The following is a 26913-nucleotide window of genomic DNA, read 5'->3' as shown; positions in this document are numbered from 1 at the left end:
TGGTTTTGTTGACACATGGCTCCTGCACCAGTCACAGGTTTGGGGGAAAAATTGTTGTCTTCATATTGCTTTTTTACTCTTTCATGATACTCCTGGCTGCCCTTTCAGAAACAAGACTATCAATTTAACCAGGGGTTGCTGTGCTCAGATCGAACCAGTGAAAGAAACTAGAGCCAGGGACCCACTGCTGGGTTTCACTTCAGGACAAGAGGCCTATTCATGGCCTAACAGTCAGAGCACTGTGCAATGGGCCCTGAAGTTAATGTATCATGTGCTGAATATTTGTACTCTTTAGGGGGAAAAAGGGGGCATAGCAGTAAAAGAAATAGAAAATGTGGATCATGTGGTTACTAATTGAATCCAGACCTTGGAGCATTTCTCTGCTGACATGACGCTCCAATTACTGTTTCTGCACAGACTAAACAAATGAAATGTCCTCTGTAGCTCCTTGCTCAGGCAAATCCCAGATGTGACACAGAGGTCAATGTAACAGACCTATTATAACTCAAAAAGGGTTAAGGATAACAATGTAGAAAGGAATCTTTAAAACTTGATAAATCTGTGCTAAGTGTCAGGTGTTTCTTTGTTCCTTTAAAAGTAAGAATCATTATATGATGTTACTTCTTCTTTACAGAATGGAAAATTAAACTGAATATTCCACTGTTTATAGTGGTATACCCTCTTAGTGCAATATGACAGGTTACTATTAAGTGTGGTATCTTTTATGTCTAGTCGCCCTAAGAAAAACAACAGAAGAATTTATTTTGTAGAAATATGCACAGTGTGCAAACATTCCCATTGTAGTATGTTTACATTTTATTAACTTTCACTATTCTGACACAGAAATGTTTTCCTGGAATTCTACCACCACAAGGAAATTTAAGTTTTTAAGAGAATGAAATTTTGTCTTTACAGAAAAACAAAAGACCACCCTTTGGGAACTCCTATTGAAATGCTGATATCCGAACTGTATTTCACAAAAGTGTCCATATAGCTTATGATATCTCTGAAGCTCCAAGAAGGCCATTTTATTAATTATTAATTTATAACTACACTTCCCATCTGTAACAAACATACTAATTCGGAATTCAAATCTGTAGGGACCATTTCCTATAATAACAAGGAGAATGAGAGAGAAAAGAGACATAATGCATTTCCAAGCATGCAACACAAAGAATTGTTCCACAAATATAATATTTTTTTCAGTGATGTAACAAAAATGATATTAGGACATTTTGTTTTTTTAATTTGTTTGTTGTAACTTTTTAAAAAGAAGTATGCCTCCTCAGCACCTATTTATATGCCTGAACTTGGCCTTTGTATTTCCAGATCAGGTACCACATAGGCTGTCTAAGGAGAATAAGAGTTCAATAGTAGGTCAATATCAAAGCTACAGTCAATTAAAAATAGGTTTTCCGCTGCTGGTTGGAACCTTATTAAACAAATGTCAAATGAGAGAAAGAAACAAAGAAACTATACATGACGGCTTCATTTCATCCAGATATGGTGGTATAATGTTTGCTGAAAAAAATGAAAAAAAGTAACTGAAATTACTTGTTGAGTGCCAAGCTAAACATATCCTGGACCCTGGCCTGTAATCAAGTGCCAGGACTAAGAAACAACTAGGCCCTAAGACCAGGCCTGTAAGCCAGCCAGCAACCTAGGCCCAGAAGCCTAATGAGATCTCCCTGTTGCTATGGTAACTTGGAGAGAATGCATTCACATCTGGTAGCTATTTGAGTGCTGAAAAAAAAGAGGAAGAAAGAAATTTATGAGTGGAGAAAAAAAGGCAACTATTTTCTGCAAAGCAAAGCAGAATCAAAGCCAAAGTAATTTAACACTTGAGAAGGAGATGAAAAATATTAATTTTTTGAAGCATGTATCATGATGACAAAAATATTTATATTTTTCTTCATTATGCAAGAGTATCCACTCACCATATAATCACTATATAAAACTTCAGTAAGATGACAATTTATAGGAGCTAGAAGATCTTAATTTGGAGTAAAAATGAAGTACGTGGGGTAAATTTAATGGGGAAAACAGGATGAACTACACATCTTACCTACATATACTTCATTTCTCACACATTTGAACAGAGATTAAGAGTAATCTCCCTCCTTTCATACACTGACAACAAGTACTACTTTTAGATTAGTTTTGACTGTGGTAATTGTTAGATTAACCCAGGAACCTTCTGGTTTAAAAGGTCAGGTCCTGGCATAATTTGTAAGTGACTCAACCAAGATCATTTTCCATTTGAATTTAAAAGGCAGAGGGAGATCAAAACTACTTTTTAGGAATCCCTGGGATTCATTATCAGACACAGCATGAGAAATAAAAACCGTTTAGATTATAATAAGGACTAATTCAATGAGCATTTTAACTTCTGGGTCAAGATCATTTCCTCCCATAAAAAGGTAAAAGTGAAGTTGAATTTGATTTCTGTCCATGATTCCACATTGATAAATATAATCCAATATTAAGTCAATATAATTCAAGAATTATGTCAACCCTTTGCTCCTTATTTAATTTGTATTTTTGTTATTAGAATGATAGCAAATTAGAATTATTGTAATCTCTGGTCACATAAAAATGACTAATCTGCAATTTATTGCCTTGGCCCTTGTGTTTATTAGAGCACCAGAACATTTTTATATTTCACATGAAAGTGTTTTTTTAAGAAGCTAAACAACGTGCAGTGTAGAGTTTTAATACTGGACTGTTTTTTAGACTGACACATATGGTTTGGATAACTAAATAAATATACAGTATAATGGGGCTTCTGGATTGGAATTTTCCCTTGAAGGATAGTAGCTGAAAGCCAGAACAGATATAAAGATAGCTCTGGGTGTGAGTCAAATCTATAGGTTATCTAATGCTAATTCCTAGTGATCTTTTGCAGCTGTAACTAATAGAGATCTCCCTGTATTATGTAGCAGTTACAGCTACCTGTAGCTACCTTATTTAAAGTGATTTGACCATGATATTTATTTAATATCTTCTCAGAGCAGCAGTAGTCATTTTTTGGAATCACTTTTACATTTTGTGCTACTTTTGTTCATTTTGAGCTGCTGTGTTTGTAACATACAGTACACACTGATGTGATGACTTAGCTAAGCAGTTCATTCACATATTTTCCCAGAGGCTTATCATTCACTGCAAAGAATTAAGTAGTAACAAGGTTAGTTCCATACTGAAAAACAGAAAGAAGAAACGATGTTTGGCTGTGGAGAAAAGAAAAGAAACTGGACAAGTAGCAAATTTCCCCATTACTTAGCACACCACAAGAAAATATAAACATAAAAATACCTTTAAAATCTTGATCTAACAGAAAAGCTTAATAAATCTGTAATGTTTTCTTGGCATGATATTTCTGTTTTTGCCCAAACTCCGATGCACATTGAAGCCATTTCCTGACTCAAACATTTTTAATTGCAAACTGTAGTGCAGTTTCAGGGATCTCCACCCAACTTGCTATACATATGTTGATGTCTTGCTTTTGTAACCTCAACTTATCACATCAGCTGCAAATTCTCTTGCTTTCTCTGTGTTTGGAACTCTTTTTCCAACAATCCACTTCATTTTTGAATGAATAGTATAAAATACCATCTTAGAGCTATTGCGAAACATTTTCTTTTTCCCCCACAGTAGCTTCTCAAGTCATTACAAAGAACTGACCCCCCCCCCCCCCAATCATATCTAAAGCTCATTCCACATATGGTTTTACTTGTGTTGTAATTACAGTTCTAAAGTACACACAATTGTGATATGTAAAAATTCAAATACAAAACATTGTTAGTTAAGGCATATTTCCCAAGATAATGGTCACTGCAACATATAGTAATTGTCCTTGCCATACTGCATGATAACATGGAAGAAAAAGTATAATTTAAAGATCCAATCGTGAAGTATATTTATTCATTTTGAAAAGTTGACAACATCTTTTTTCTTCTTCTTATGATCTTTTTTTGGGCTTTGGAATGTTAAACTTCTACAGTGTGTCATTGTGGACTGAAGAAGTCTGAATTCAATAGATAGAAGAGTGTGCAGGATTTTGTCCACAACTAAAGTATAAATTGCAATTATATTTTCCCCCTTGTCAGCAAAAATTCTATGAGAGTTTATTAAGGAGGATTTCTGCTTAATGGAAAACAGGTCACAGCTCTCTCAGCAGAGGAAACTCTGTGGTTCAAGGTTTTAGTTTTCACATACAGTACTCAGAACGCACACTGTGGACTTTTCGATATGCACTACATAGTCAGTGCTGCTGTTAATAAGGGCAGAAGACTATAGAAGGCTCTTTTCTCTTAAACATGGTAGCTTTACAAACCAAACATCAAAATGTGACAGAGATTAATTTTAAAGCCTACTTCCCTTGAAGAAGCACTGCTTTTTCTGTTTAAAAAATACATGGAAAATTAAAGTATGATCCTAGATTTGATTGGGGAAAATAGTTGAAGCAATGAGAGGGATCAAGATTTTGTATTAGCAGTGCTGTCAGAAAGAGATAATCTGGCAATCTCCATCAATCTGGTTTTCTAGTTTCTAAGTACAGTATGTGTAGTCTAATCATCAGTACCATTACAATTGGGTAAATCAATCATACTTAATTATTTACTGAGTGCTGCTTTGTTCACTGAAATCATATTTTGCTGCTTATAACATGTTTATTTCTATGTGGAGCAAAACTTCATTTATTTCAAAATCTTTTGAAGGTGGAAAACCTACAATATTAATGATAGAGGTAGCCTATATAAGGAGATAATTTGAAATGTGAAAAATACCATTCACACCCATATCTGCATTTGACGTGTCAGTAACTCTTCCCAGATGTGATGGCATAGCTATTAAAAATGCAGAACTCTTCCCACACAGATGCTATAAAAGACATGACACATGACAGTAGGAACTGTGCAACCTAGAATGACAACAAGCATATCTGCGACACAGAGAAGAGACAGATTGAAACCATTAAAGCAAACATGCAATCCTGTCTTAAATTAACTTTGGCAGATTGGAGAGGAGAGCTGGAGTGGCAGTCTCATGGCATATATTGTAACCACAAAGTACCCTGATGTGGTTAACTCCTGAACATTGATAGATTTTGGAGATTTTTAAATAGTCATCCACTGTGATGTAACTGTGGTAACATTTTTGTTAATGCACAACTCACAAACATTGGAATTAAAGGAAAAACAATGCTACATTTTAAACAAGCTCTAAAAATCTTAAATAGGACTTCTTTTTTTACTATCGCCAGAAACAATACTTAATGATCTAAGGTATTGCTTATTAAGTCATTCAGCTTTTGTTATACTGATTATACAAAACTAATCGGCCAAATAATCTTAAATATGCTGAGGTGATTTCCCTCAGCATACAAACCCACAGAATGATTTTTAGAATTAATTTCAGGTTACAGTACATTTTACAGAGTCATGGTAAAATGTAACAGCGTGATAATAATACATTGGAGTATGTATTGCTTTCCTCCAAGTGATGAATGTTTAAATACTGTATGTCTTTCTAGACTTGGTGCCACCGAGTGTCAGACATGGGTTTGCCTGTATTTCATTTTGAGATTTCCTGCCTTAGACTGGTTTGGTGGTTTGCCTGTTTTAAGGGTTACATTATGATTTGTCACTGACAAAACACCAAACAGCCCACTATTGTGGAACAAAGCTGCATTCAGCAAATAAATTAACCATGTACAGTGCAAGACTGTGGAATTAGAGATATTATGTTTGTTAAGGTATACCTAAAAAACTCTGATTGCAGTGAATGCTCAGTTCCACAAATTGTAAAATTTTTCATTTACAGTATTTTGAAAAGGAAGACAACTATACAGCAGTTCTTCCTAGCTTAGCTTCATCAGCACGTACTGTACTGTGACAACTAGGTTTACAGGGGAATTATCAGACAGCAGTGACATTTCAATGGCAGATCAATTTGTCCATAAAGAATCAGAAAAATGTTTATGTAATGGAGAAATGGAAAGAAAAACACAAGGGAAAAACAGTCCTAAATGCTTCATGAAACTTATTATATCACAATCACTGTTATCCTGTATTTCTGCTCTGTGGAGAGGATCAGGAATATTTAGTTTTCTTCCACTCTGAGGAACAGAATTTGTATGGATTGGAGATCCATATCCAAAACCCTGATGATTTTTCATAAACCTGATACATTGCAGCACATTTGACACAGAATTCAGAAAAGCGGGGGATTCAAATAATATGGGGTATCAAAGTAGAATTTTTCAATAATATTTTTTTTAATTATTCATTTTATCAAAAAGTACTTTGTATTTTTTAAGTTCTTATAAAAAAAAATATTTAAGAAAAATTCTACTTTGATACCCAAAGCCTAGGGCTACTTACAAGCAGAGGAAGAGATATTGCATCATGGAAAATGCACTGAATGAAATTAAAATAGAATCGCTCTTGAAGTTGTCTGGAGTCAGTAGTCCGTTATTTACACAAACTGTCAGCCTTCATATCAATCTGCAGTCTTTGTTTAGAGTCTCACAAATGTCTAGAATTGATAAAATTTCGAATCATATGTTTTAGTTTTTAGAAATCAGGACCAAAACACTTAACTCTGCCTTAACAGCCTGTTGTTGGAAGATGATGCTCAGCCAAAACTTCAAATTACAAAATATATAATTGAAACATTACTGTTGACACTTAAGAATAAAAGTGCTTACAAATATCCTATTATAAATCATAATTTTGGTGGTTAATATTTAGTTTTTTAAGGCTAGTTTATTTCTATTGACTTTTCTTTTAAGGTTCAGTCCCAGTCTATTTCGATAAACACACAAAACAGAACTGGTTTTCAGTGATCCAGATATTGAATATAGCGCTGGCAAAACTACAGTGCTGAATTGAATACAGCTCTGGTTGTTTTAAAATGTAATTAAATGTGATGGGCTGCTCTGTGTGTAGAGAATTGTATTCCTTTTACTTCAGAGCATTACATACTACATTACTGGAGTGGTACAGTATGTTGTGCATTTTCAAAAATCTTTGATATTGTCATTATTTCCCTTACCCTCCTCACAAACCACTTCCTGATACTGTGTGGGTTTGTTGGTTGACAGGAATTGTTCATTATAAATTTTAATTGTAAATATAGAAAATGACAAGGAGAAAATCTCTGAAACAGAAAACTTTGTTCCAAGTTATTCAAGATTTTAGAAGCTTGTTTAAACTAATATTAATGACCCAAATAAAGACCTATTGTTCCTTTTTCAGCTTATGTATTGTCTATGGCAATTGATTGATGTCCTATAGGCAGAAATCAGTTTGTGTAGGCTGTGAGACCACTCACTTCTATTCACTAGTAACATCTATACAGAAAGTGTACAGGTATGTCACTAGTGTTTGGTACCATTCTATTTCCAGGGAACAAGAGATTTGTGCGAACAACACCTTCAGTTCCTTTAAGCCACGGGCTTTCACATTTTATTCCCACCCATCATAATTACTCATGGACAAAAATGCAAGTTCTTACACAAGCAGAAGTTTGTAACTACAGTGCTTGGTGACACATTGTAATTCAAGAGCCCCTATTAAAAACAAAGCTTCAATGTGGCCGTTTCAGGAAAGTGCTTTCTCAGCAAAGTGATTGCTTATTTAAAAGTAAATAGAGCCTGACTACTATAGTGCTTGCTTCTGGTAGTCGGTGGTTTCTGTTGGTGGATACAGCTATAACATAGCCTGCATTGTTCAGGCTTTATAGAATTTGCCAAATATTTAGGTTTTAATTCATTTTCTTATTATAGGTCTCTTAAAAGCATGAGCTAAAACCTTTCTAAACCAAGAAATGGCCAGAACAATTATGGAGGAATTCAGATTTTGTTTCTTAAAACATGTTAGCACAACTTTTGTAAAACTTAAAAATATATCGTATTTACTCATAAATAAAACCTATATGCACACATTATATATACACATTTATAGCCAGCAGCTATAGCATCCTGCAACTCACAACTGGCCACCCACTGAAGCTAAAGAAGTGTGAGCCTGGTCAGTACCTGGATGGGAGACCTCCTGGAAAAGCTAAGGCTGCTGCTGGAAGAGGTGTTAGTGGGACCAGTGGAGAGAGCTCACCGTGTGATCTGTGTGGGTCCTAATGCCCCAGTATAGTGAGGGTGACGCTATACTGTAAAAAGGCGCTGTCCTTCAGATGAGATGTAAAACCAAGGTCCTGACTCTCTGTGGACATTAAAAACTCCTGAGCATTTCTTAAAAAGTGTAGATCTGTTACCACAACAACCTGGCCATGTTTCCCAATGGTCTTTACCAATAATGGCCACCTACTAATCACCATCTATCAATTGGCTTCATTACTTTCCTCTCCTCCCCACCACTACCTGGTGTGTGGTGAGTGTACTGGTGCACCTTTGCTGTCATTGGGTGTTACACATTGGTGGAGGGGAGTCCCCATTACCTGTAAATTGCTTTGAGTGGAGTGTCCAGAAAAGCTCTCTATATAGGCATTAGTATTAGTAGTAATAATAATAATAATAATAATAATAATAATAATAATGTGTGACAATCCACATCTTGGAGTCTTCCTTTCCCAAAACAAAATGAAAACCCATGACTCAAAATACTATTCAGCAAGTAATAGGTTGCTGATTTTGTAAAGGGTTTTAATCAGACAAAATCATGGATAGGAGTCTTTGTAAAAGATCAATCCATGCTGAGCAGGGAATATTTTATATGGCACACAGTATTCAATAGAAAGGGCATCATTTTCCATTTTCTGGGAACATTTACCATATATCCACACGAGAGAGTCCTAGATTTACTTTCCTGAAACCTTTCCCTGGCTGTTCAGTTGCCACTAGAAGACTTAATTAAAAACAACAACGTTTTTAATGAGGTCTCAATTAGCCATAAAAATTATTTCCAGACAGTAGAGATCAAAAGAACAACCTTCATTTGTAAAGCAGCAGTGTTAGTGGAGGGAAGTTGGGTAAACTGTAACAATACTTAACTGCTGAGTCTGAAAAACAAGCCAGGGACTAGCACATCCGGAGAAAAATTACCCCAGGATTTCAAAGTTGGAGACATGTAGAGCAGAAAACCTGAAATTGTAGTGTACACCACCTCAGTGACGGGTAATAATTAAAAACAATGAAAGAAAGAATACCTTCAGACACAGAAAAGAAATCAGATTATTATTGTATTATGGATTTATATAATTTAATTGCTCTTAGGATATTATAATAACTTGAACAGCACAACCAATGGATGACACAGAGTTAATTCAACCATAGTGTAAACAAATATAATGCCTTCTGTATTTTATACAAAAGAAACAAAACAGCATCAAGTAAATCTTCTAATTTATCCATAAATGAAACAAATCACACTGTTCTGACAAATTTGGGAACTTTGTTTCAGGTATAGTAAAGGGGGCTTTATAGAAAAATAAAAAGAATACACTTTCCCATATCCATTAAAATTATGGGAAGAAACCTGGTTGAAATTCCATCTGGAGTTAAAAAAGATTTTTCCTTCTTCTATTCTGCTGGTTTTCAGATGCAGGGAACAGAGAGTTCTGTTACACATTAACTCCACTGGGACTAGTTACTCTGACCAAATGACCTGCCTTCTACCGTAGCTCCAAGTTTCCACATTTTCACCAGCTGTGGAATGTGTGTTATTGCTTTCTCTGCTGTCTGACCGAAACCATGCTAACAAACTTTTATGAGCTCCTTCTGATGTGCTCCCCCAACTCTCTCCCCCCGTTAGGGACGTATTCCAAAACTGTTAAGAGGAAAGGTCTCAGATGAAGCTTGACAATGATGACGAAGTTAGAGACGACGGTGGTGATGGAGGGCGACTTGAACACATTTACATTTCACCTCATGTTCAACTACATACCCTTAAGCATAAACCCGAAGGACTCACCCACAGCAACTATCGTGAACCCTATCCCTTTACATGCCATTACAGATAATGAATTACTACTCCAGTTTTGAGAGAAGGAGGCAAAGACATACATGTTAGACCATAATATTTCTGATTTTAGCAGACTGATAAGTGTTTTGTGGACACTAATTAGTAGCAAAAAACTCAATTTACTTCATAGACTTTGTTCACTACAATGGTTTAGTACTACATTGCAAATTCTCATATGCATGTGTAGAATTATTAATGGTGTGCCATGCTTTCATAGGCTCTGAATATAAGGACAGTAATTAGGGAATCGGCTGAGCATTCTTCTGTTCAGTGCCCACACAAACAACAATTACTATTATCAGTCACAAATATTTTATTTTATTCATAGTAATTTTGTTATTGCTGTTCATGATTCTGCGAGTATAGTAGTAACAGTCAGGATACTCGTGATTGTCGTAATTTAAATGGATGCTTTTTAAAGACGTTCTTGACGGTGCTAAAAGGCCTGCGCATATTCTGGTAGAGATGCCAAGATACTGACAGTGGAAAGAGCAAGCTTTACCCCACTTCCTTATTCTTATTCTAGTCACGCACCTCTGACACATGCATATTTCCAGTGCACATGTGATTCAGCAAGGAGAGGGGGTGCTGGTAAGTGAAATACTGTACTCGCATGCTTTCTTTCCACTGGTGCAGTGCACTCTGAACACTGCATGTGACTACCATCTCTGTGCATCTGGTAAATCAGACCTAGCCAACACAGGATATACAGAGATATAAATATTTATCCTTTATCCATGAGGGCTGCAGGAAGCATGATGCCAAGTCACATGTTTTTCTCACTAAAGAAAATGTAAAATCAAGGATGATCATGTCTGACACATCACCCGCACAACTGCCTACCGTGTGAAGTCAGAGATGCAGGACTGACTGGGGAAAGAATAGCAAGATGGTTTCTCCAACATTCCTATCCTGAAGGGTTTATTTTAGTTGGATAGATAATTGTCTGTGGCTGTACTTGGAAGTACATTTTACCTTCCCTTTTGCCAAAAAAACAAGAGATGTGACTTGTGAGCCCTCTGGGGGTGAGGCTGAAAACTGCACTCTTCAATGGGAACCTAATAAAGATATTAATTGGTAGACATTTGCAAGCTTTCAAATTGCAACTCTCTTTCCACTGTGTAAGACTGAATTTAGGGCAAAAGCAGAACCATATTGTTCTTCAGAGCTCCAGAAAGTTTAAAAGGGAGATGGGACTGTACTTTGAAGTTTTCATTCGCCTGATTAGCATTTCAAAATTTGCTCGCTCATGACATGCTATACTTAATATGAGATGTGTTAAAAGTTAAAAGCAGTCTGAACTCATTTATCAGCATGAGGCTTTCTATGGGAAAAGCTGATAATAACACACCTGCTAACAAGGGTGTATTTTTGGAAAAAATCATTTTAAATGTCAGTTAGGGGGTGCAAAATGCAACAAATAGTCCAACATACACCATATGATATTGTAATGAGAATGAATTTCCTAATTTATTGCTTTGCATTTGAACAATTTATATGCTTTTGGGTTATTATCTTGGCAAAATCCCCAACACCACCTCCGACTCCCCCATCACACCCCCCTATTTAAAAGTTTGGTTTAGTCCACAACTGACTAAAAATTCAGCCTTTTCAACCTCTTGCTACCAATATAGTTTATTTAAGCAGCTTACAGACCAAAAACATGTGGGCTTTTCTGCTATGTCTGCTGGCCTTATCAGCAAAAGAAAGCGTGGCAAATAAAAGTTCAGAAACAACGACTGAACAAAATCTGGAAATAGCCAAAGGGAAGCTGGTGGTAAGTTCACTGACTGTAAAATAGCCTTTCTTTGGGAACGGATATTTTTGTCTTACTGGTAGATGTCCCCTCTGGGCACACACCTGTAAGATGACAGTAATAAATCGTATATTTGCTTTGCCAGGCTCCCAGCGTGGTTGGATGATCCATCAAGAGAATCCCAGAGCTTTACCAGTTTCTGATGGAGCGCTGGGCTCTCTAGTATCTTTTAGCATTGCATTCCACTTGGAATAATAACACTACCAGCTATCATTTACCTGTCTTTCTGTACGTCTGTACTGAAGGCTTAATAGATTCAGGTTGGTATACAGCTTACACGTGATAACCTAGTTCATAGTACTTTAATTCTGATTAATATTCTGATTTATATCATTGTAGAGAATAATTTCTATTTTTTCACCCTCCCAACACTACACAGTTTGCCTTAACTTTCCTGATTTAGCCATAACCTAGAATATCACTCTGACGACGGCGAAGAGCCGCAGCTGGTGTTCTTCAATGCGAAAGAAGAGGTTGTGAAGGTAAGCAGTGTGCTCTCAGCGGAATATTAACACCATAACTACTGGACCTGCCTGTCCATTGTACACACGAAGCATCTATATACTGTCGTTTAAAAAACCTGTTATCAATATTTAATATTTTATTTAAATTTCTAAATTACAGAATTTAGAGGTGGAAGAAAAACAAAACATCCTTCCAGATCTAATAAAAGGCTGTCATTTCAGCAGAACCTCTTCTGTAATTTTGCGCTTGTATCAGTTTTCGACGTTTGGCTTTAAGCCATACAGCAAAGTGCAAAACTAGCAGTCAAAATCTGTAGCAACAGGAATACTGTAGGATGTTGTAGAGGTCAGGTTTGCGCTGGGAGAACTTGCCTTTAATCGTGTTTTGCAAAAATGCACAAGTTACCTGATCGAGACACCTAATGTTGTCGTTTGCAGTCCGTTCCTGTGAAAAACATGAAAGCAGACGAGATTAGCAGGCTCCTGGATTCTTTGGGATTCTACAGAAGGTCGCAGAAAGGAGAGGAGGTCCCAAAACAATTCCAGCACTTCCCCCTGAAGGCGCCTAAGGATGAACTTTGAGGGCACCTAGTGGACAGCTTCGGAACTGCTGCGGGAAGTAAGAATGACGTGTGGGACCCAAAGGCAGATCTGTCTGGTTCCAAACTGAGAAAGCGCATTTCTTGCAGTACGAAAAAGCTGAGCACACTACAAACTTAAAGTAATAATAAAAAACTGCAACAATATGACTCAATTATATGTTTGCATTTCTTTCTTTGCTGTGCCTGAAGACGACTGTGAGATATCTTGCGCATTTTGCTTGGGAGGGGATACTGCTCTTGTCATTAAAAAACACTAGCGACGTTATTTCAAAACAGCATGGTCACATAAGTAGTAAGTTTTATGTGTTTGTTTAGAAAGCTTTAACAAGCTGCACGAATTACAGAAGGCTGGAAAACATTGCGTTTTCTATTTAGGTCTCTAGCTAAAGTATCTACAGTTTGGTAACTGTATTGTTATAATCATCTTATTATGGTAGCATGTATTCATAAGTTTATGATTGCGTAATAACAAAGCTGTGAATGATAGTACATTTTATAGCACATTCGTGCTATGACCAATCCGATGTTTTATTAGATATTTTATTAATTGCGGTCGCGGAATGGAAATCAAATGAAAGCACAAGAAATGTGCAAACACTTCAGTCACATCGGATGCCATTGGGCTTTTATTACTCTTGACGTAGGGAAACTGTCCTGCTGTTTTACTGAGTATTTCACGGGCACACCTGCACCTACGGCAAATTTGCCTTGTGTTTTGAAAAGGCTGTGGCCTTTGGGATCTCTTCTGAAAAGGCCTTCTTGTGCATAATCTGATTAGCAGGGCAGTACAGTTAATCCCACCAGCCTAGTGGCAGATGGGGAGCCATGGAGTTGGTCTGTGTCTGTAGAAGGGGCAGTCATGCCTGTGTTTTACACACCTATACCACAGAACCTGCGTCTGGGTCTGGCCTATGTAAGTGGTTCTGTCTTCACACACAACAGAACACAGGACAGTGGAGATGGACAGACTTGTGCGGCAGGTAATGCAGATTTAATGTCTGAAAGAATAGGACATAAACGAAAGGGCAATATTTATATCATGTTTGCGATAGCGCATATTACTACATTATTACATTGTATGCTTTCGTTGAGGAATAGTATTAGAATTCTTTTTTTGAGGGGGTGTAAAATCTATGTTCTGTAAAATTACATTTTACTTTACATTTAATTAAATTGAGTAAAAAATAACATGACTGTAAAATGCTTGTTCTATTTAGTCCTGAATGTATCATTATTCAGTTTCTTAAGAGAACATTAACAGATTTTGCACATGGATAATGTTTCATATGTGTATTAAAAGTGATTCTGGAATTATAGGCTGTTACTGTTGCAATAAACTCTTTATCAGTAAAATAAATGTTCTAAAATAGATCTTCAACATGAGGCTACAGGGCAATGATGGGACTATCCTAATGTTCTATCATCATGTCATTATTCAAAGTAAATTTGTTGACGGCACAATTATTTATATTGATTATAGAACTGTGGTTAATATAAATTCATCATGGTTTTTGGGTAACAACGAATTCTTTAAAGCTTTGACCTCATGGTTACAGCCAGAACATCTTTTTCTATATTTTAATTTCTGTACTATATTTGTTTTCAGCACATGAAATAGTGTCACACCTACCCCTACAGATGTTGCTGTATTTCAATGTCTTCTATTTTCCTGTCTGGTGGGTGTCTGAAGTACTTATGCTGGAGTTAAAGGTACTTTGTTTTCCTGTTACAATGCATTTAAAAAATTGACTTGATGTGAATTTGACCGAAGTATTTCTTGCACTGTCATTTCTGTGTTTTTTAGTTCTATTTGTTGCCTAGCTACTACCAGTTTCTCCTGGTGACAGGGATGGTCCTATTCACAGTGTCCGAGTGCTTGCGGCTCTATCTGGGATATGTAGGAAACCTGAAGGAAAAGGTATGCTATGAATCCATCTTAAGTAACTGCTTTATCCTTAGAGAGCCGTTGTGAGACAGAGCCTGGTCTGGCAAACCCAGAGTGAATGGTGGGACAACACCCTGAACGGGACTCTGGCCCAGTGCTGGGCACACATACTGTATGCATGCACTCACATGCATTGGTGGGACAAATAGAAACACCAATGAGCCTAGACAGCTTGTCTTGGAACTGTTGTAGGAAACTAGAGCATCCAGAGAAAGCCCTCATGGACACAAGGAGAAATTACAAACTTCACACAGAAGGTGCTGCTGCACATGATTATGAGGCAACAGCACTGCCAAGCGGCACAGAAATAAATCTTAACCATGTACAGAATTGCTTTCAAAAGATATCCATCGCTAATTTAACTGCCAATGGCAAAAAGAAAAATTGTGTTCCTAATAGTTTATACATACTTTGGCCGTACTGTGTAGGGAGAATATTTCTTTCATTTACAGCCATTTAAATGTTTCAATGAAGTCTTTATTGACTTTGTTTCATCAGGTGCCAGAACTGGCAAGTTTCTGGCTCCTTTCCTTCCTGTTTCAGCTCCCCATTGTGCTCTTCTTCCTGCTGGATGAAGGGATTATTATCCTCCCTTTGGAAAGAGCCGTGCACATCGTCTACCTCCTCTTCATCCTCGGCGAGGTCCTGACTGCCTTCCTGGCGCTCAAAGTCATGACCCGAAAACTCACCCTGCAATTCCATCTCAGGCAGTTCAGCGACTTGGAAGCCAGCCAGCAGATATGAATGAAATCCTCACAATTCCTTCTGGAAGCAGGATGATGCTTATTGCCTTGATGAAAGACTTTCATGTTTAATGGGCCTTATCCTTTTGCTAGGTGTACTGCACTACCCTCGCAAATTAAATATTTCAGTTGTCCTGTACTTCCACTGAGCTGGATCAATGTAATGGTATGTAGTAGTGCTGTAAGTTAATGCATGCAGTTAAGTACTTAACTGTTCCTGCATGTTAAAAATAACACTAATAAGCTTAATTCTCAAATATTTTAATTGCCCCATTATTAAATCAAATTTCCCAGATAACACTGTAACTGACTTACAGTCTTTAATAACTTTTGTTTGTTTAGAACTACAGTACCTTTTTCTAAAAAAAGGAACAAAATCTTAACAGCTTTCTTTAGCTATTGTTCATTTTAACATTTTAAACTGCTCAAGTTGTACTTAATGCATACATCTAATAAAATTAGGCTGTTGGCTGCTTATTTGTTTTGCAGGGAATTATTTAACGTTACATCGATAAGAATAGGTTTTAAATGTTTATTTCTGACAAAGAAATGTGTTCTTCACTTCAACATTATGTTCTAAGAAAACAGCATGTAGAAGCTAACCCATTCCAAGGCTTGTGGGTACAGAACAAATTCACACGTTTTTAAATTAAATTTATTAACAGTCCCATCAAATTCAACATAATATTGTGTAGTCACTGTATACCATAGGCCAGAACTTGTTTCGCTGCTGTTCTGGGCGGCTGGGAAAGGTCCAGCGGTCCAAGACAATCAGTCCAGTCTCTGTCCCAGGCATTCATTCTGGTTTTGGGGTGACAGAAACACATCTTCGTCTTCTGGAGCGCCTTCATCCGAGGATTTCCACAAATAAGGGGAACGACTTCATCACACCTTACTCATCTTCTTTCTCATAGTTGTGCTTGATGTGTTTCCACAGTTTCTAAAAAATGAATGCAAAAACGTTAACGAGTGGACAATACACAACGCGACTATTTAGCAATAGCGTAGGTTTTTTTTTTTACTATAGATCACTACTGACAGTAATAACAAGGCACAAAATACAGTGAAACTCTGTACGTCGTTGCGCCGCCTAAGATAGCATTCTCAAGATCTACACAGTCTGTCCTTTTCAACTAGAAGGTCAGGCCTACAGTACACTAGGATACAAATGCCATGCCGGTATTACTTTATGAACTCACCCCACGATTCAGATACTCAAAAAGAGCATCTCCACCTTGGTCGAACACACGCTCGAACACGACGGCTCCCACCACGATAGAGAAGACGAAGGTAGAGGTTCGCCCGAAGAGAAAATTGTAGACCCGTCTACCCGGCCCCATGTCTGCTGCTGCAGTGCACCTTCGAAGGCAGGAACAGGAAGTGGCAAAAGAACGCCGGGACTTGTAGTTAATAAAAACGACGTCAAATTAACGTCTAAATCGAATATAGCTCTTGAGGCTAACTAGAGCGATAGAGTCAGGCGTTGTATACAATTCCTTGGATAATAAAGCTCTTTTACTGAAGCACACATCTTATCTTTAATGACCAGGTAGTCGTTGAAAACCAGCAGAGTTTTAATAAAAAATGTAAAGTGCACAAAATCTAAATTATAATTGTTGTGGTGGTGTGTCAATTTCTCTCAGACATTTATCTCCCAGTAGTTTTTTTTGACGAAAGAACATTATGACATTATGCTGTTGATTCATATACCTTGATCTGGACTGGTCTTGGGCTAATGTTTTAGATTAACTAGTACAAGTATAATTAGCGACGCTTGTTACCGATACCCACATACGATGGGGACTTTAACTGCAATTAAAAAATCACGGAAAGCCCATCTAACCCATAGATTTACAAAAAAAAACTACATTTCCCCAGATCCTCTACTGTTCAAACCGGAAATTGGCGTGTTGTGCTGATGCGGTGGCGTGTTGGAAGGTTTCTGTAAAGCGTTTGTGTTAACAATTACTGTATGTTTTTACATAGACTTGTAAGCATTTGGTGTTGGATTTTTTATTAACACTAAAGGTAAGTAGGCCACATTGCTGTTGATAATATTTAGAAAGTTTTGTGAAATGTTTAAAGTTGCACCGCAGAATAAAGTAAATTATGAAGCAATTAAAATTGTTTGGCGATAGTTAATGTAAGTGCTACGATTCAAAATCTCTATTATTAGGTAATTATTAACTGGCTTGTTGTCTTATAATTTAAAATAATTACTTGCGAAAATGCTAGATTTTATAGCTCAAGTACTTCATGAGAGAAAGCATGCATTTTAACCTGACCAGTAAGTCTGTTGATGATGTCCAAACAGATCTAAGAACTATTTACTTCAACCGACTGCTCTATTTAGCTCTGATCTTAGACCATTTCTGTCTTTTGACCCTAATGTCATCGTGATTCTTCTGATCTAGTTTTGCCGTAGGAAAGTCGTGTTGACACCATGGGGAAGAGATATTACTGCGACTATTGCGACCGCTCCTTCCAGGACAACATGCACAACAGGAAGAAGCATCTCAATGGTGTTCAGCACCAAAGAAGCAAAAAGGCCTGGTTCGACAACTTCAGAGGCAAGAGCCCACTTCAGATTCACGATTTAATAGATAAGATCAGCAGCTATATTACCGTGCAACTCACAACTGGCCACCCACTGAAGCTCAGTTGGTTTGAGCTTGGCCAATCCCTGGATTGATGACCTCTTGGGGAAAAATTAAGGTTGCAGCTGGAAGAGGTGTTAATAGGACCAGCAGGGAGAGCTCACCCTGCGGTCTGTGTGGGTCCTAACGCCCCATTATAGTGACGGGGACACTATACTGTAAAAAGGCGCCGTCCTTCTGATGAGATGTAAAGCTGAGGTCCTGACTCTCTGTGGTCATTAAAAATCCCAGGGCGTTTCTAGAAAAGAGTAGGGGTGTTACCCTGGTGTCCTGGCCAAATTTCCCCCTGGCCTTTACCAAGCATGGCCTCCTAATAATCCACATTTATGAATTGGCCTTATTACTCTGTTCTGCTCCCCACTGAGAGCTAATGTGTGGTGAGGATACTGGTGCACTTTGGGTGCCGTTGCATCATCCAGGTGGGGCTGCACAATGGTGGTGGTGGAGGGGATCCCCATTACCTGTAGAGCACTTTGAGTGGAGTGTCCAGAAAAGCCCTATATTAGTATATTATTATTAAGACACCAGACCTAATTTTTCAAAAATGAGCAACATGAAGATCAAAATAACATAAAAATGTAGACATGTCAAAAGTCATTTAACTTATATGTAACATGCTCAAATTAGTCTTTTTATACATATAACTAAATGTAGTAGCAACACGTGGCACAAACACATGTTCACAATAAAAGGAATAAGACATTATTTAAAGGAAGTTCTGTTCTTCATTATTAGGAATGTGCAAGGCTTTATAATTAGCATTTGCACCAGGCACTGTTAACCCATATTGCAAAAGCATTTCAGTAAATGTTTTTCATTTTTCCTGTACAGATGCATCTGCAATCTTGGCTGATGAGCAAACCAAAAAGCCGTGTAGAAAGTTTCTTCAGACCGGTAAGCCTGTTTAAAACCTTTTCATCTTATCATCAGGTCAAAAATGTAAAACAGTTTTTATTTATAATGTCTTGTGTTTACTTGTGTTTTAGGCCAGTGTGTTTTTGGCTCAAACTGTAGGTTCTCCCACATGACAGACCGAGACATAGGAAGTTTAAAACATCAGATTGAAGGTGAGTAAATCTGTTTTACACAAGGTGGCACTAATATGCCATTGATGAGTTTAACAGAGTGTTTTAGAACAACCTTTTGTCTTCATCATGTTAGAAATGCTGTGAATACCTAATTTCAGTCTTGAAAACTGCTTTTTCTCTATTCCTTCTAGAGATTTATGGCATATTTCTTTAGCAGTTATACTATCTGTAGTGAGAAAACTATTTTTAAGAAGCGTACAGTAAAAAGAAGTAATAAATCTTTGGTGGTAGACAATCTTAAGTACACAGTTATCTTCATACATTGAAGTTTGTTAAATTGTATTAATTAAGAAATGGTTAGAAGTATAGACTTTATTAAATACACTTCAGTCATCCTTTAGTCTGTTGTGAAATAGGTTACATATTGTATGCATTTCATCCATGTGCATCCAGTTTGCCCTGCTTTTTCCAGTCCCACAGGCCTGCATCGGATTAAAATTCACAAGTTTTCAAAAACTAAAGTAAAAGATTGTGATACATGTTGTAGTACCCAAGCTGGAGTAGTTTATTTGGAGAATTCCAAGGAGACAGGCAATAGCAGGATGATAGAGGGTATGAAGTGCTAAAATGCCTTTGAAGTCCAGCTTTCTTAATGGCAGGTTTACTGGGAATCGATGCATGGTGTGTAAGGTTTGAGGGAAAATGCCATTGATGTTCACCTTACTAAGATATCCGTAAATATGAGGTGACATTTATTTAAGTGGCTGTGCCATAGACTTCATATGCGCTTCCTCTAAGTGATTCCCCTCCTCGCAGAATAAAAAATGCATGTGTCTCTGTGTCAAACAGAGGAAAGACGACTTAAAGACGATCCCGATCTTGGCAGAAAGCTGTCACTGGGGAGCATCGAAGACTGGCTGGCACAGAGAGAGAAGAGGCACAGAGCCCCTGAGAGCACAAGGTATGGCAAACTAAGTAACCAGCCAGTTGCGTTCTTTGAGCATTTAATGTGACGATTGAGACATGCGTCATATCCCAGATAAAAAGCAAGCAGTATCCCCACATCACCTCAGTTCTTCCTTCTTTGGAACAGCGAACAGATTTATCCATTTTTTGCATGCTTGACACTGAATCAAGAATGGGCTTTGAGGACATTAATCAGCAACTTTGTAAAACAGGTGATTTGAAATTTTATACAAACAACTTGATTAAGATTGGAGTTGCAGTTAATTTCCCCAATCTCTCCAAGACAGGACTAGCTCAGTCCAGGGTTATACGCATCAACTGAAGTTGAGATGTCTTAATTTCAGTTTGCTAGCATCTTTGTTTGTATATATGCATATATTTTATTGTTTTATCAGTTAATTTTCCTTTACAGTGAGTTGGGTAAGGGTGATGTGAATACAAATCCATGCCATCACTTGGAAGGAAAACTGAAGTCATTATGTTGTGTAAATGTCTTGGGAGTTTATACATTTGATAAGTGAAAAGAAAATGTACAGACTAGCTTTTGGGTCCTGCAGCTGTTCAGTACAGCAAACTCCTCTATAGCTCCACTGAAAATATGCCTAAGAAGGAGTAATGGATAATCAGTGTTATTTGTTGAAACGAGACCATTGGTTCTTAGGAACACATCTAAGAACCTGTCAATTTCTGAATGTTAGGAAACAGCAATTGAAAACTTTTGTTTTGGTTAGATTTTCAATAATATGCTGTATGTATTAAGTCTATATGAGAAATCACAGCAGACTGAAATACACGGACAGGTACTGTGAGATAATACAATTTAGAGATGTTTTTTGTTTTTAACAGGGTTTAAATAAATACATGGTTTATATACTATTCATCATCTCTTTCCAGTGTCCTTAAAGCAGAAGGGGCTGACAGTTCGCTGGGGAGTGATCTACCTCCACACTTTCTCTCAATACCAGACCTCCCAGTCTCCCTAATGCCTCCACCTTCAGGGGGCTGGATGAAGGTGCCCCATACAGAGTGGGGATAAGAGCGCAGGGTTGCACACATGCCTTGGATGGCATTGGGGTTCAGGTGTCTTCTGTCACAGAATTTTTAAAAAAAGCAACAGAAAAGTGATTGCAATGCATCCAAAGGAAGTGGATGAAAACGTCACACATCTCAGTTCTGAGCACATCTTAGAGACGGCTTTTCTGTACTATTGTAGGGTACCTGCTGAAGAAGACAAACTTTGAGTCATCAGATATGGACATTTGTTGTGATTTCTGTCCGTGAATCACTAGTAGGGGTGAAATTCTAACGTCAGGTCTTTTATCCAGATGTTAGAAGTGTATTTTGATGCCTGTAAAATGGTTCAGAATGGATTTTCTCATCTTTTAGCTCAGCTTAGTTGTCTATATCTAAATATGACAGCAAGTTTTGCAAATGGCAAGGAGCTGCTAGAATAAACAGCAAAGTTCTTTTGTTTTTTCTTTGCATTTGCAAAATCGTGATTTCTTATTGAGTTCCTGTCACTAAACTGCAGGTCTTTTAACAATTTGTGTCTATGTGCTTGGCATTAAAGTTAATGGAAACGAGTATTGCCCTTTCTGAAATATCAGTGTGAAACATTTTCAAAGAAAAGCAGAGAGACTTAAATGTATGGTAAATGTTTGCCATGATCCTTCCTAATGAAAGTTGTACAAAAGTTCCGCCATGTTTAGAAAGCAACGACCAGCTCTTTCACTTTTGCATTGATTTTCTGATCTTGAAACGGCTTAGGTTTGCATTCATCTTCTACTTATTTTGTTTTTGTTATTGTTGTTCTCTGTCTAGACAGGGCATGCCATCATCCTCCTCCTGTTCTAGAATACAAATAAAACGAGTAAATAGTAAATGATAACTTTTTCAGCCTCTGTTCATTGTCTATTTCAATTAATTTTTTTGCTAATTTTAACTGCTTAATATACTTGAGAATGTCAGAGCCTATCTTTGATAAGAATGTTGTATGGAGTGTTATAGTTATATTTTTAATAGACCTCATACCCTTGAATGCCTTTCTGGAAGAAGTTATTATTAGGGAACTTTTAATTTAAGAGGTCTGTCAGATTGTGTTGCTTTTCTAGAATTAGACAGAAATTAATCTTTAAAGAAATTCACTCTCTTGAGATTCTCATGGCTCATGGACTACAGAAACATTTGCCTTGGCAAATTGCCTTTCAATTGTGAAGTGAATTTAATAAGAGCTTTCAAGAAGCTAAGGGATATATTGCCCGCTATCTTGCACAACATATTGTTCCCCATGTGCTCACGCCTTCTTTTGAAATACAAGCCATGTTTAGAGCTTCAGTTATGAATGACATTTTTCCTCTAACTGGTAACGGCTCTTTGGAACAGTCTGTCTTCCCATTTAATGATTCGGGGCCTGGGTTTGAAGTAATCACAAAATACAGCCCTGCTTCTTTTGTCAGAGGTTTAAAACAAATGCAGATGGTGAAGAAACCTAACTCAACCAACCCAATGAGAAACATCTAGGCAATGCTTTCTCAAGGACATCCTTCTATAATGTTACACGTCTTCAGTTTCCTAAATGAGATGGGCCCATTGACCTTCCATCTTCGTAATTGGCTAGGTTTACTTCAGTTTCAGCTGCTGTTCACTTGATTGCAGCAGGCATGTAAGAAAGGCACTCACTAACTGGTATGCATTGCCCCACTAAAAGATTTACTGCATACAATGAGTAAATAGTAAATGATAACTTTCAGCCTTTCTGTTCAGTTTACAGTGGTGGTATTTTTTCTCATTTGCTGTTTCCTTATTTTCACATTAATATGCTTGGCCTAGATTTATGAGAACAATTCAGCACAGCAAATTATGCAGGTAAGGGTTTTTGTTTTTCGCTAAATTGAGATTTCACCATGCAGCGTGCTCATGTTTCAGCTTGCTTTATGTTGGAAGGGGGAAAAAATAATCTTCATAATCATTTGAAACCTGTCCTGTGGGGAATTCTGTCTTGGAGTCAAAACTTCAGAGGAAGCAGGAACAAGGGAATGGCACGTGAAAATGAGGTGGCACTAGAGTTATGATTCTCTTTTGGAAGATATAGCAGTCTCTTTTCCACTTTTTCTGAGACATGACACATGTGAAGCACTGCTTTTTGAGCTAATGGGAATATGATTTATGGTAACACTTATGGGTTGTAATCATTTGGTGGTGCTGTATAAGATAGATTTGGCAACTTGTATAAATTACATTATAAAGCTTTCTGTCTCAGATACATAATATATCTTTGGTTTGATAGTCTTATAGATGTATGTTTATTGTGTAAATTGTATGCTTTCATAATGACACATACTGTAGTTATACAATATGCATGTATTCTGATATGCTTGAGTTTGTTTAAATTAATCGTTTCAGAATGTAGATGGCTCTAAAATAGTATAATGGCATGGCATTCTAATGATGCTGCCTAATTTACTGGCAGTGTAACAAAGCTGAAATGAAATTTCAATGACAAATTAGGGCCAGGAAGAGTAAATAAACCAGAAAGCAACCTGGACTTGACAAGAACAACAGCTACTTCAAAAGGAATTGCTTGTTTCTTCAGCTATACTCTATCATTCTATAAACGTGGATGTTCAATGCATTCGACTAATTTGATTACTACAGGTGAGGACTCTGAGTAAGTCCATGTGGGTTGTTGTGGTAGTGGTTAAAAAATTGAATTTACTTTTCTCTCACTCTGGGTACATCCAGATGAATTATAGATAAGCAGCTTTCATTCGTTTAAACATACTCACCTGTTGCTCATTTTCTAATTGGGAAATTGCTTCCACAGAGTAGTAATGCATTCAGCACTAGATTCGGTTCACATTGTAAGTAATGGCTTTTCTATGGAGTCAGGCAATTAGTAAAACATTACCTTCAATATTTCTTGGGGATCACATAACCTGTAGTCTGTCACTACCATGTTGTCTGCCCCATCAGTTCCTCAGATTGAATTTTAGGTGAAAATCAGCCAGAGAACATTTTCAATTTGTTTCTGATTGCCTCCGTGAGGCAGACACCAAAATAATTCACTTGCCTATGTTTTTGAGAATTTTCCCTTTTACACTGATGAATATTACAATGGGGCATGCGATATTAAATCTCCAGGCTTAGAGACAAAAGCATACACTGTGTAAATTAGAGCAAAACAAAAGTAAATGACTTGTCTGAAAGCCTTAGTGTCTGTGTGCAGTTAGGCATGGGTGCCCATTATCTTTCTACAGGAGGTAGGAATAAGTGGACAGAGGTTTGAAATATGGTGGACTAAACTGCATATTAGCAACAGAGTTATTGTCTGATTATGTGAACTTCAATTTTCATTAGTGTTGCTTAAACACTGATCAGAATATGTATATAAAAAACTCGGCTAGATTTTCGTGCTTCCACTTTGAGATGCATTTAGGAGATGGTAACTTCCTAAATCCTCAGGTGAAATCACAGTAAAATTGGTTCTTTGGCAGGTGATTAACATACACAGGGTTTCTTTTTGCTATTTCTGTTCTGTTTTTATCTCTTCTTCCACAAGTGCTTTCTTTGAGATACAACATTCTAAACTTGATATCCGCAGAAAGGAAGATTTCTATTCTGTCAGGAGCCACAAGGGGCATAATTCATCAAGTATTTTGCACCTAATTGAAATTTTCAGCATCTTGTATATGGAAAAAATACGAGTTTTTAGCTTTGAAATCCAAGCCTAAAAAAATAGTGTTTTACTCATTTTTGATAAACACCTTTGTCCCTCCCCAAATTAATCATGCTTCAACATTTTTAAAATAATTTTTGCACTGATTTTCATGTGACCACCTGACAATTTGATCTGTATGCCAAGTAGTTGCTGTGTACATGTATATGATATATGTGTATAGTTGAATGTGATTACAATTGCTTCTTTAATAAACATTTGGTTGTCTGGACCTGCGATTTGTGTTCCAAAAATTAACTTAGACATACCTTAGGGCTTTAGAAACTAATCTAGGATTTAAAATAATCATACTACTGCACCTTGACATTCTTGATAACAAACCGCTTTAGGCTTTCAAAAAAGTTTCTTCTATTAACACAGTTGTTTAATCATTCCATCACCACGGGCTTAGTAGTTTGGCCTCTGGAAAACATCAAATGGTGCTGCCTTTATTTAAGACTGCTGACAGCTGTGGTACAGGGATCTGCAGACCAATATCACTCTTGTCAGTCACTGCAAGACTCTTGATGAGTGCTGCACAAGGTATTTGTGTGAATGAATATACACAATTCCTTCAGACAAGGTCTAGATCTTTCTACTTTATGAAGCTTCTTTCAATGACCATTTTAAAGGCCATCATTGCACTTTGTTTACTAATAAAGCACAATGCAAATGTGCAAAGTATTCTTTAAGATCCGGGCATGTTATTTAGTTTGTTCTTTTTGCCTTAAGATGAGCACTGCTGAAACATTTTTTTGTCAATAATTTGAAAATGGTTACTTCCCTGTACAGGAAACTTCCTATGTGGCCCAAGCTGTTTAGAAGTGAGTCTCCAATATATGTCCATCCTAGGTTTCTTTTCTAACAGCCTAATTTTGCACTGCTGTCCATAATAGGGTAGAATTTTCTCTGCTGTCTGTTAAGCTCCACAAACCATTTCATTGTATGTTGCAACTGAATCCATAGGGTGCCTGGATAGAAAAGGGATTGCAAAATGTTAGAATTCAGCCAAGTCTCATCTGTCAAGGTAATGAGTTTAATCTTTGTGATAACTTACAATGCCTTCAGCCTTTGTCTGAAAACCAAAATCCAAACCCAATTATTTCAGGTAGCTAGCCTAAAGCATTTGTGGTCTAAATAGATCTCAAAATTAAACTGTCCGCATTCAAACAAATGACATTTTACAAGCTTAATATCTGAGGACTGTCTTCCTGTTAATATTGTTGGCTTGTTTTTAGAACACAACTTGTTTCTATAACTCAGTATGAGGCTTTATTGGAGGCCATAATATTTTGGCCTAGCTTTACCTTTTTCCAGTCTGTTTTTTGACCTGCAGTGGTAGTGGTGGTGATTCGTGTTTCACATTCTATTGCATATGGTCTCAAAAGTCTGCTGTGTATGATTTTGCTTATGTTGCTTTTCTCTATTCTGACTGGTTCCAAAAAAAAACCCTTAAAAGATGCTTTTAGAAAGAATGTGAGGTTAGGAAATAGGTCATTGTGCATAGGGTTTAACCGACCATTGCTCCAGTAAGGCGATTTAGAGGGTTTTGCAGTGCTGGATATTTTGCAACCCAAACACATTTCCCTTTAATCAGTTTTGTGAAGTCTTCTCAAAACATAATTGTTGGTTAAAGTTGGTCTCATATGGAAAATAAAAACAAGCAGAAAAATAACAGATTAAAGCATGGGCAAAGTGATGGAAAGTATAGTGCAAGAGAGGAATGAAAGAAGAAAGAAATACTAATGATAGAACCTGCTGCTGCTTAAAAGACACCGTCCTTTATAATACTTTTGCAGAGAAATCACTGAAATCCTTCTGAAAAACCTCAAAACATGTTGCAGCAATTGTAATTGGGGGTTTCAACTCAGAACCTCTTTGAAGAAATCACACACATGGTGAAAAGATAGTTTTATTGAGGATACACTGATTATTTTTGTGGTTGATGTTCTGGTCTCGTTCCTGACAGGGTTCTGCATGAGAATAAACTGCAGAGCG

General features: G+C 37.1%; 4 protein-coding genes across 5 annotated transcripts; 3 read left to right on the top strand and 1 right to left on the bottom strand.

The window, feature by feature from the left end:
* Positions 1–11595: 11595 nt before the first annotated feature.
* selenoe (selenoprotein e) lies at positions 11596–13014 on the top strand. Its single transcript, XM_088618053.1, has 4 exons — positions 11596–11757; positions 11882–11958; positions 12200–12278; positions 12699–13014. The coding sequence occupies exons 1-4, from the start codon at positions 11644–11646 to the stop codon at positions 12840–12842; spliced, it is 414 nt and encodes a 137-aa protein (XP_088474179.1). The 5' UTR covers positions 11596–11643; the 3' UTR covers positions 12843–13014.
* A 384-nt stretch (positions 13015–13398) lies between these two features.
* Positions 13399–15869, top strand: LOC148641528 (transmembrane protein 17A). Of its 2 annotated transcripts, none has more exons than XM_088618049.1 (4): positions 13399–13842; positions 14469–14572; positions 14667–14780; positions 15351–15869. In XM_088618049.1, the coding sequence occupies exons 1-4, from the start codon at positions 13722–13724 to the stop codon at positions 15549–15551; spliced, it is 540 nt and encodes a 179-aa protein (XP_088474175.1). In that variant the 5' UTR covers positions 13399–13721; the 3' UTR covers positions 15552–15869. The 2 variants fall into 2 exon arrangements, with proteins under 2 accessions (XP_088474175.1, XP_088474174.1); XM_088618048.1 differs by having other exon boundaries at positions 13407–13842; positions 15306–15869.
* Positions 15870–16191: 322 nt separating this feature from the next.
* Positions 16192–16935, bottom strand: uqcr10 (ubiquinol-cytochrome c reductase, complex III subunit X). The gene is made up of 2 exons (XM_088618052.1): positions 16750–16935; positions 16192–16490 (listed from the first exon to the last, which is right to left on the bottom strand). Exons 1-2 carry the CDS (start codon positions 16888–16890, stop codon positions 16443–16445), a joined length of 189 nt encoding a protein of 62 aa, XP_088474178.1. The 5' UTR covers positions 16891–16935; the 3' UTR covers positions 16192–16442.
* A 485-nt stretch (positions 16936–17420) lies between these two features.
* On the top strand, positions 17421–22089 carry zmat5 (zinc finger, matrin-type 5). Its single transcript, XM_088618050.1, has 6 exons — positions 17421–17578; positions 17965–18120; positions 19039–19101; positions 19194–19274; positions 20085–20196; positions 21096–22089. Exons 2-6 carry the CDS (start codon positions 17994–17996, stop codon positions 21235–21237), a joined length of 525 nt encoding a protein of 174 aa, XP_088474176.1. The 5' UTR covers positions 17421–17578; positions 17965–17993; the 3' UTR covers positions 21238–22089.
* Positions 22090–26913: the final 4824 nt, after the last annotated feature.

The sequence above is a fragment of the Lepisosteus platostomus genome, chromosome 24 (assembly GCF_059453375.1).
Source record: "Lepisosteus platostomus isolate fLepPlt1 chromosome 24, fLepPlt1.hap1, whole genome shotgun sequence".
Classification (NCBI taxonomy): Eukaryota; Metazoa; Chordata; class Actinopteri; order Semionotiformes; family Lepisosteidae; genus Lepisosteus; species Lepisosteus platostomus.
The sequence above is the reverse complement of the archived record's forward strand: the minus strand, read 5'-3'. Positions and strand labels throughout refer to the sequence as shown.

Excerpts from the sequence above, each read along its gene's own strand:
- LOC148641528 (XM_088618048.1), top strand. The coding sequence starts at position 13,722 with ATGCCTGTGTTTTACACACCTATACCACAGAACCTGCGTCTGGGTCTG. Across the intron at positions 13,843-14,468 it reads TGGACAGACTTGTGCGGCAG|CACATGAAATAGTGTCACAC; the intron begins GTAATGCAGATT and ends ATTTGTTTTCAG. Across the intron at positions 14,573-14,666 it reads TACTTATGCTGGAGTTAAAG|TTCTATTTGTTGCCTAGCTA; the intron begins GTACTTTGTTTT and ends TGTGTTTTTTAG.
- uqcr10 (XM_088618052.1), bottom strand. The coding sequence starts at position 16,890 with ATGGGGCCGGGTAGACGGGTCTACAATTTTCTCTTCGGGCGAACCTCT. Across the intron at positions 16,491-16,749 it reads TTGAGTATCTGAATCGTGGG|AAACTGTGGAAACACATCAA; the intron begins GTGAGTTCATAA and ends TTCATTTTTTAG.
- zmat5 (XM_088618050.1), top strand. The coding sequence starts at position 17,994 with ATGGGGAAGAGATATTACTGCGACTATTGCGACCGCTCCTTCCAGGAC. Across the intron at positions 19,102-19,193 it reads TAGAAAGTTTCTTCAGACCG|GCCAGTGTGTTTTTGGCTCA; the intron begins GTAAGCCTGTTT and ends CTTGTGTTTTAG. Across the intron at positions 19,275-20,084 it reads TTTAAAACATCAGATTGAAG|AGGAAAGACGACTTAAAGAC; the intron begins GTGAGTAAATCT and ends TGTGTCAAACAG.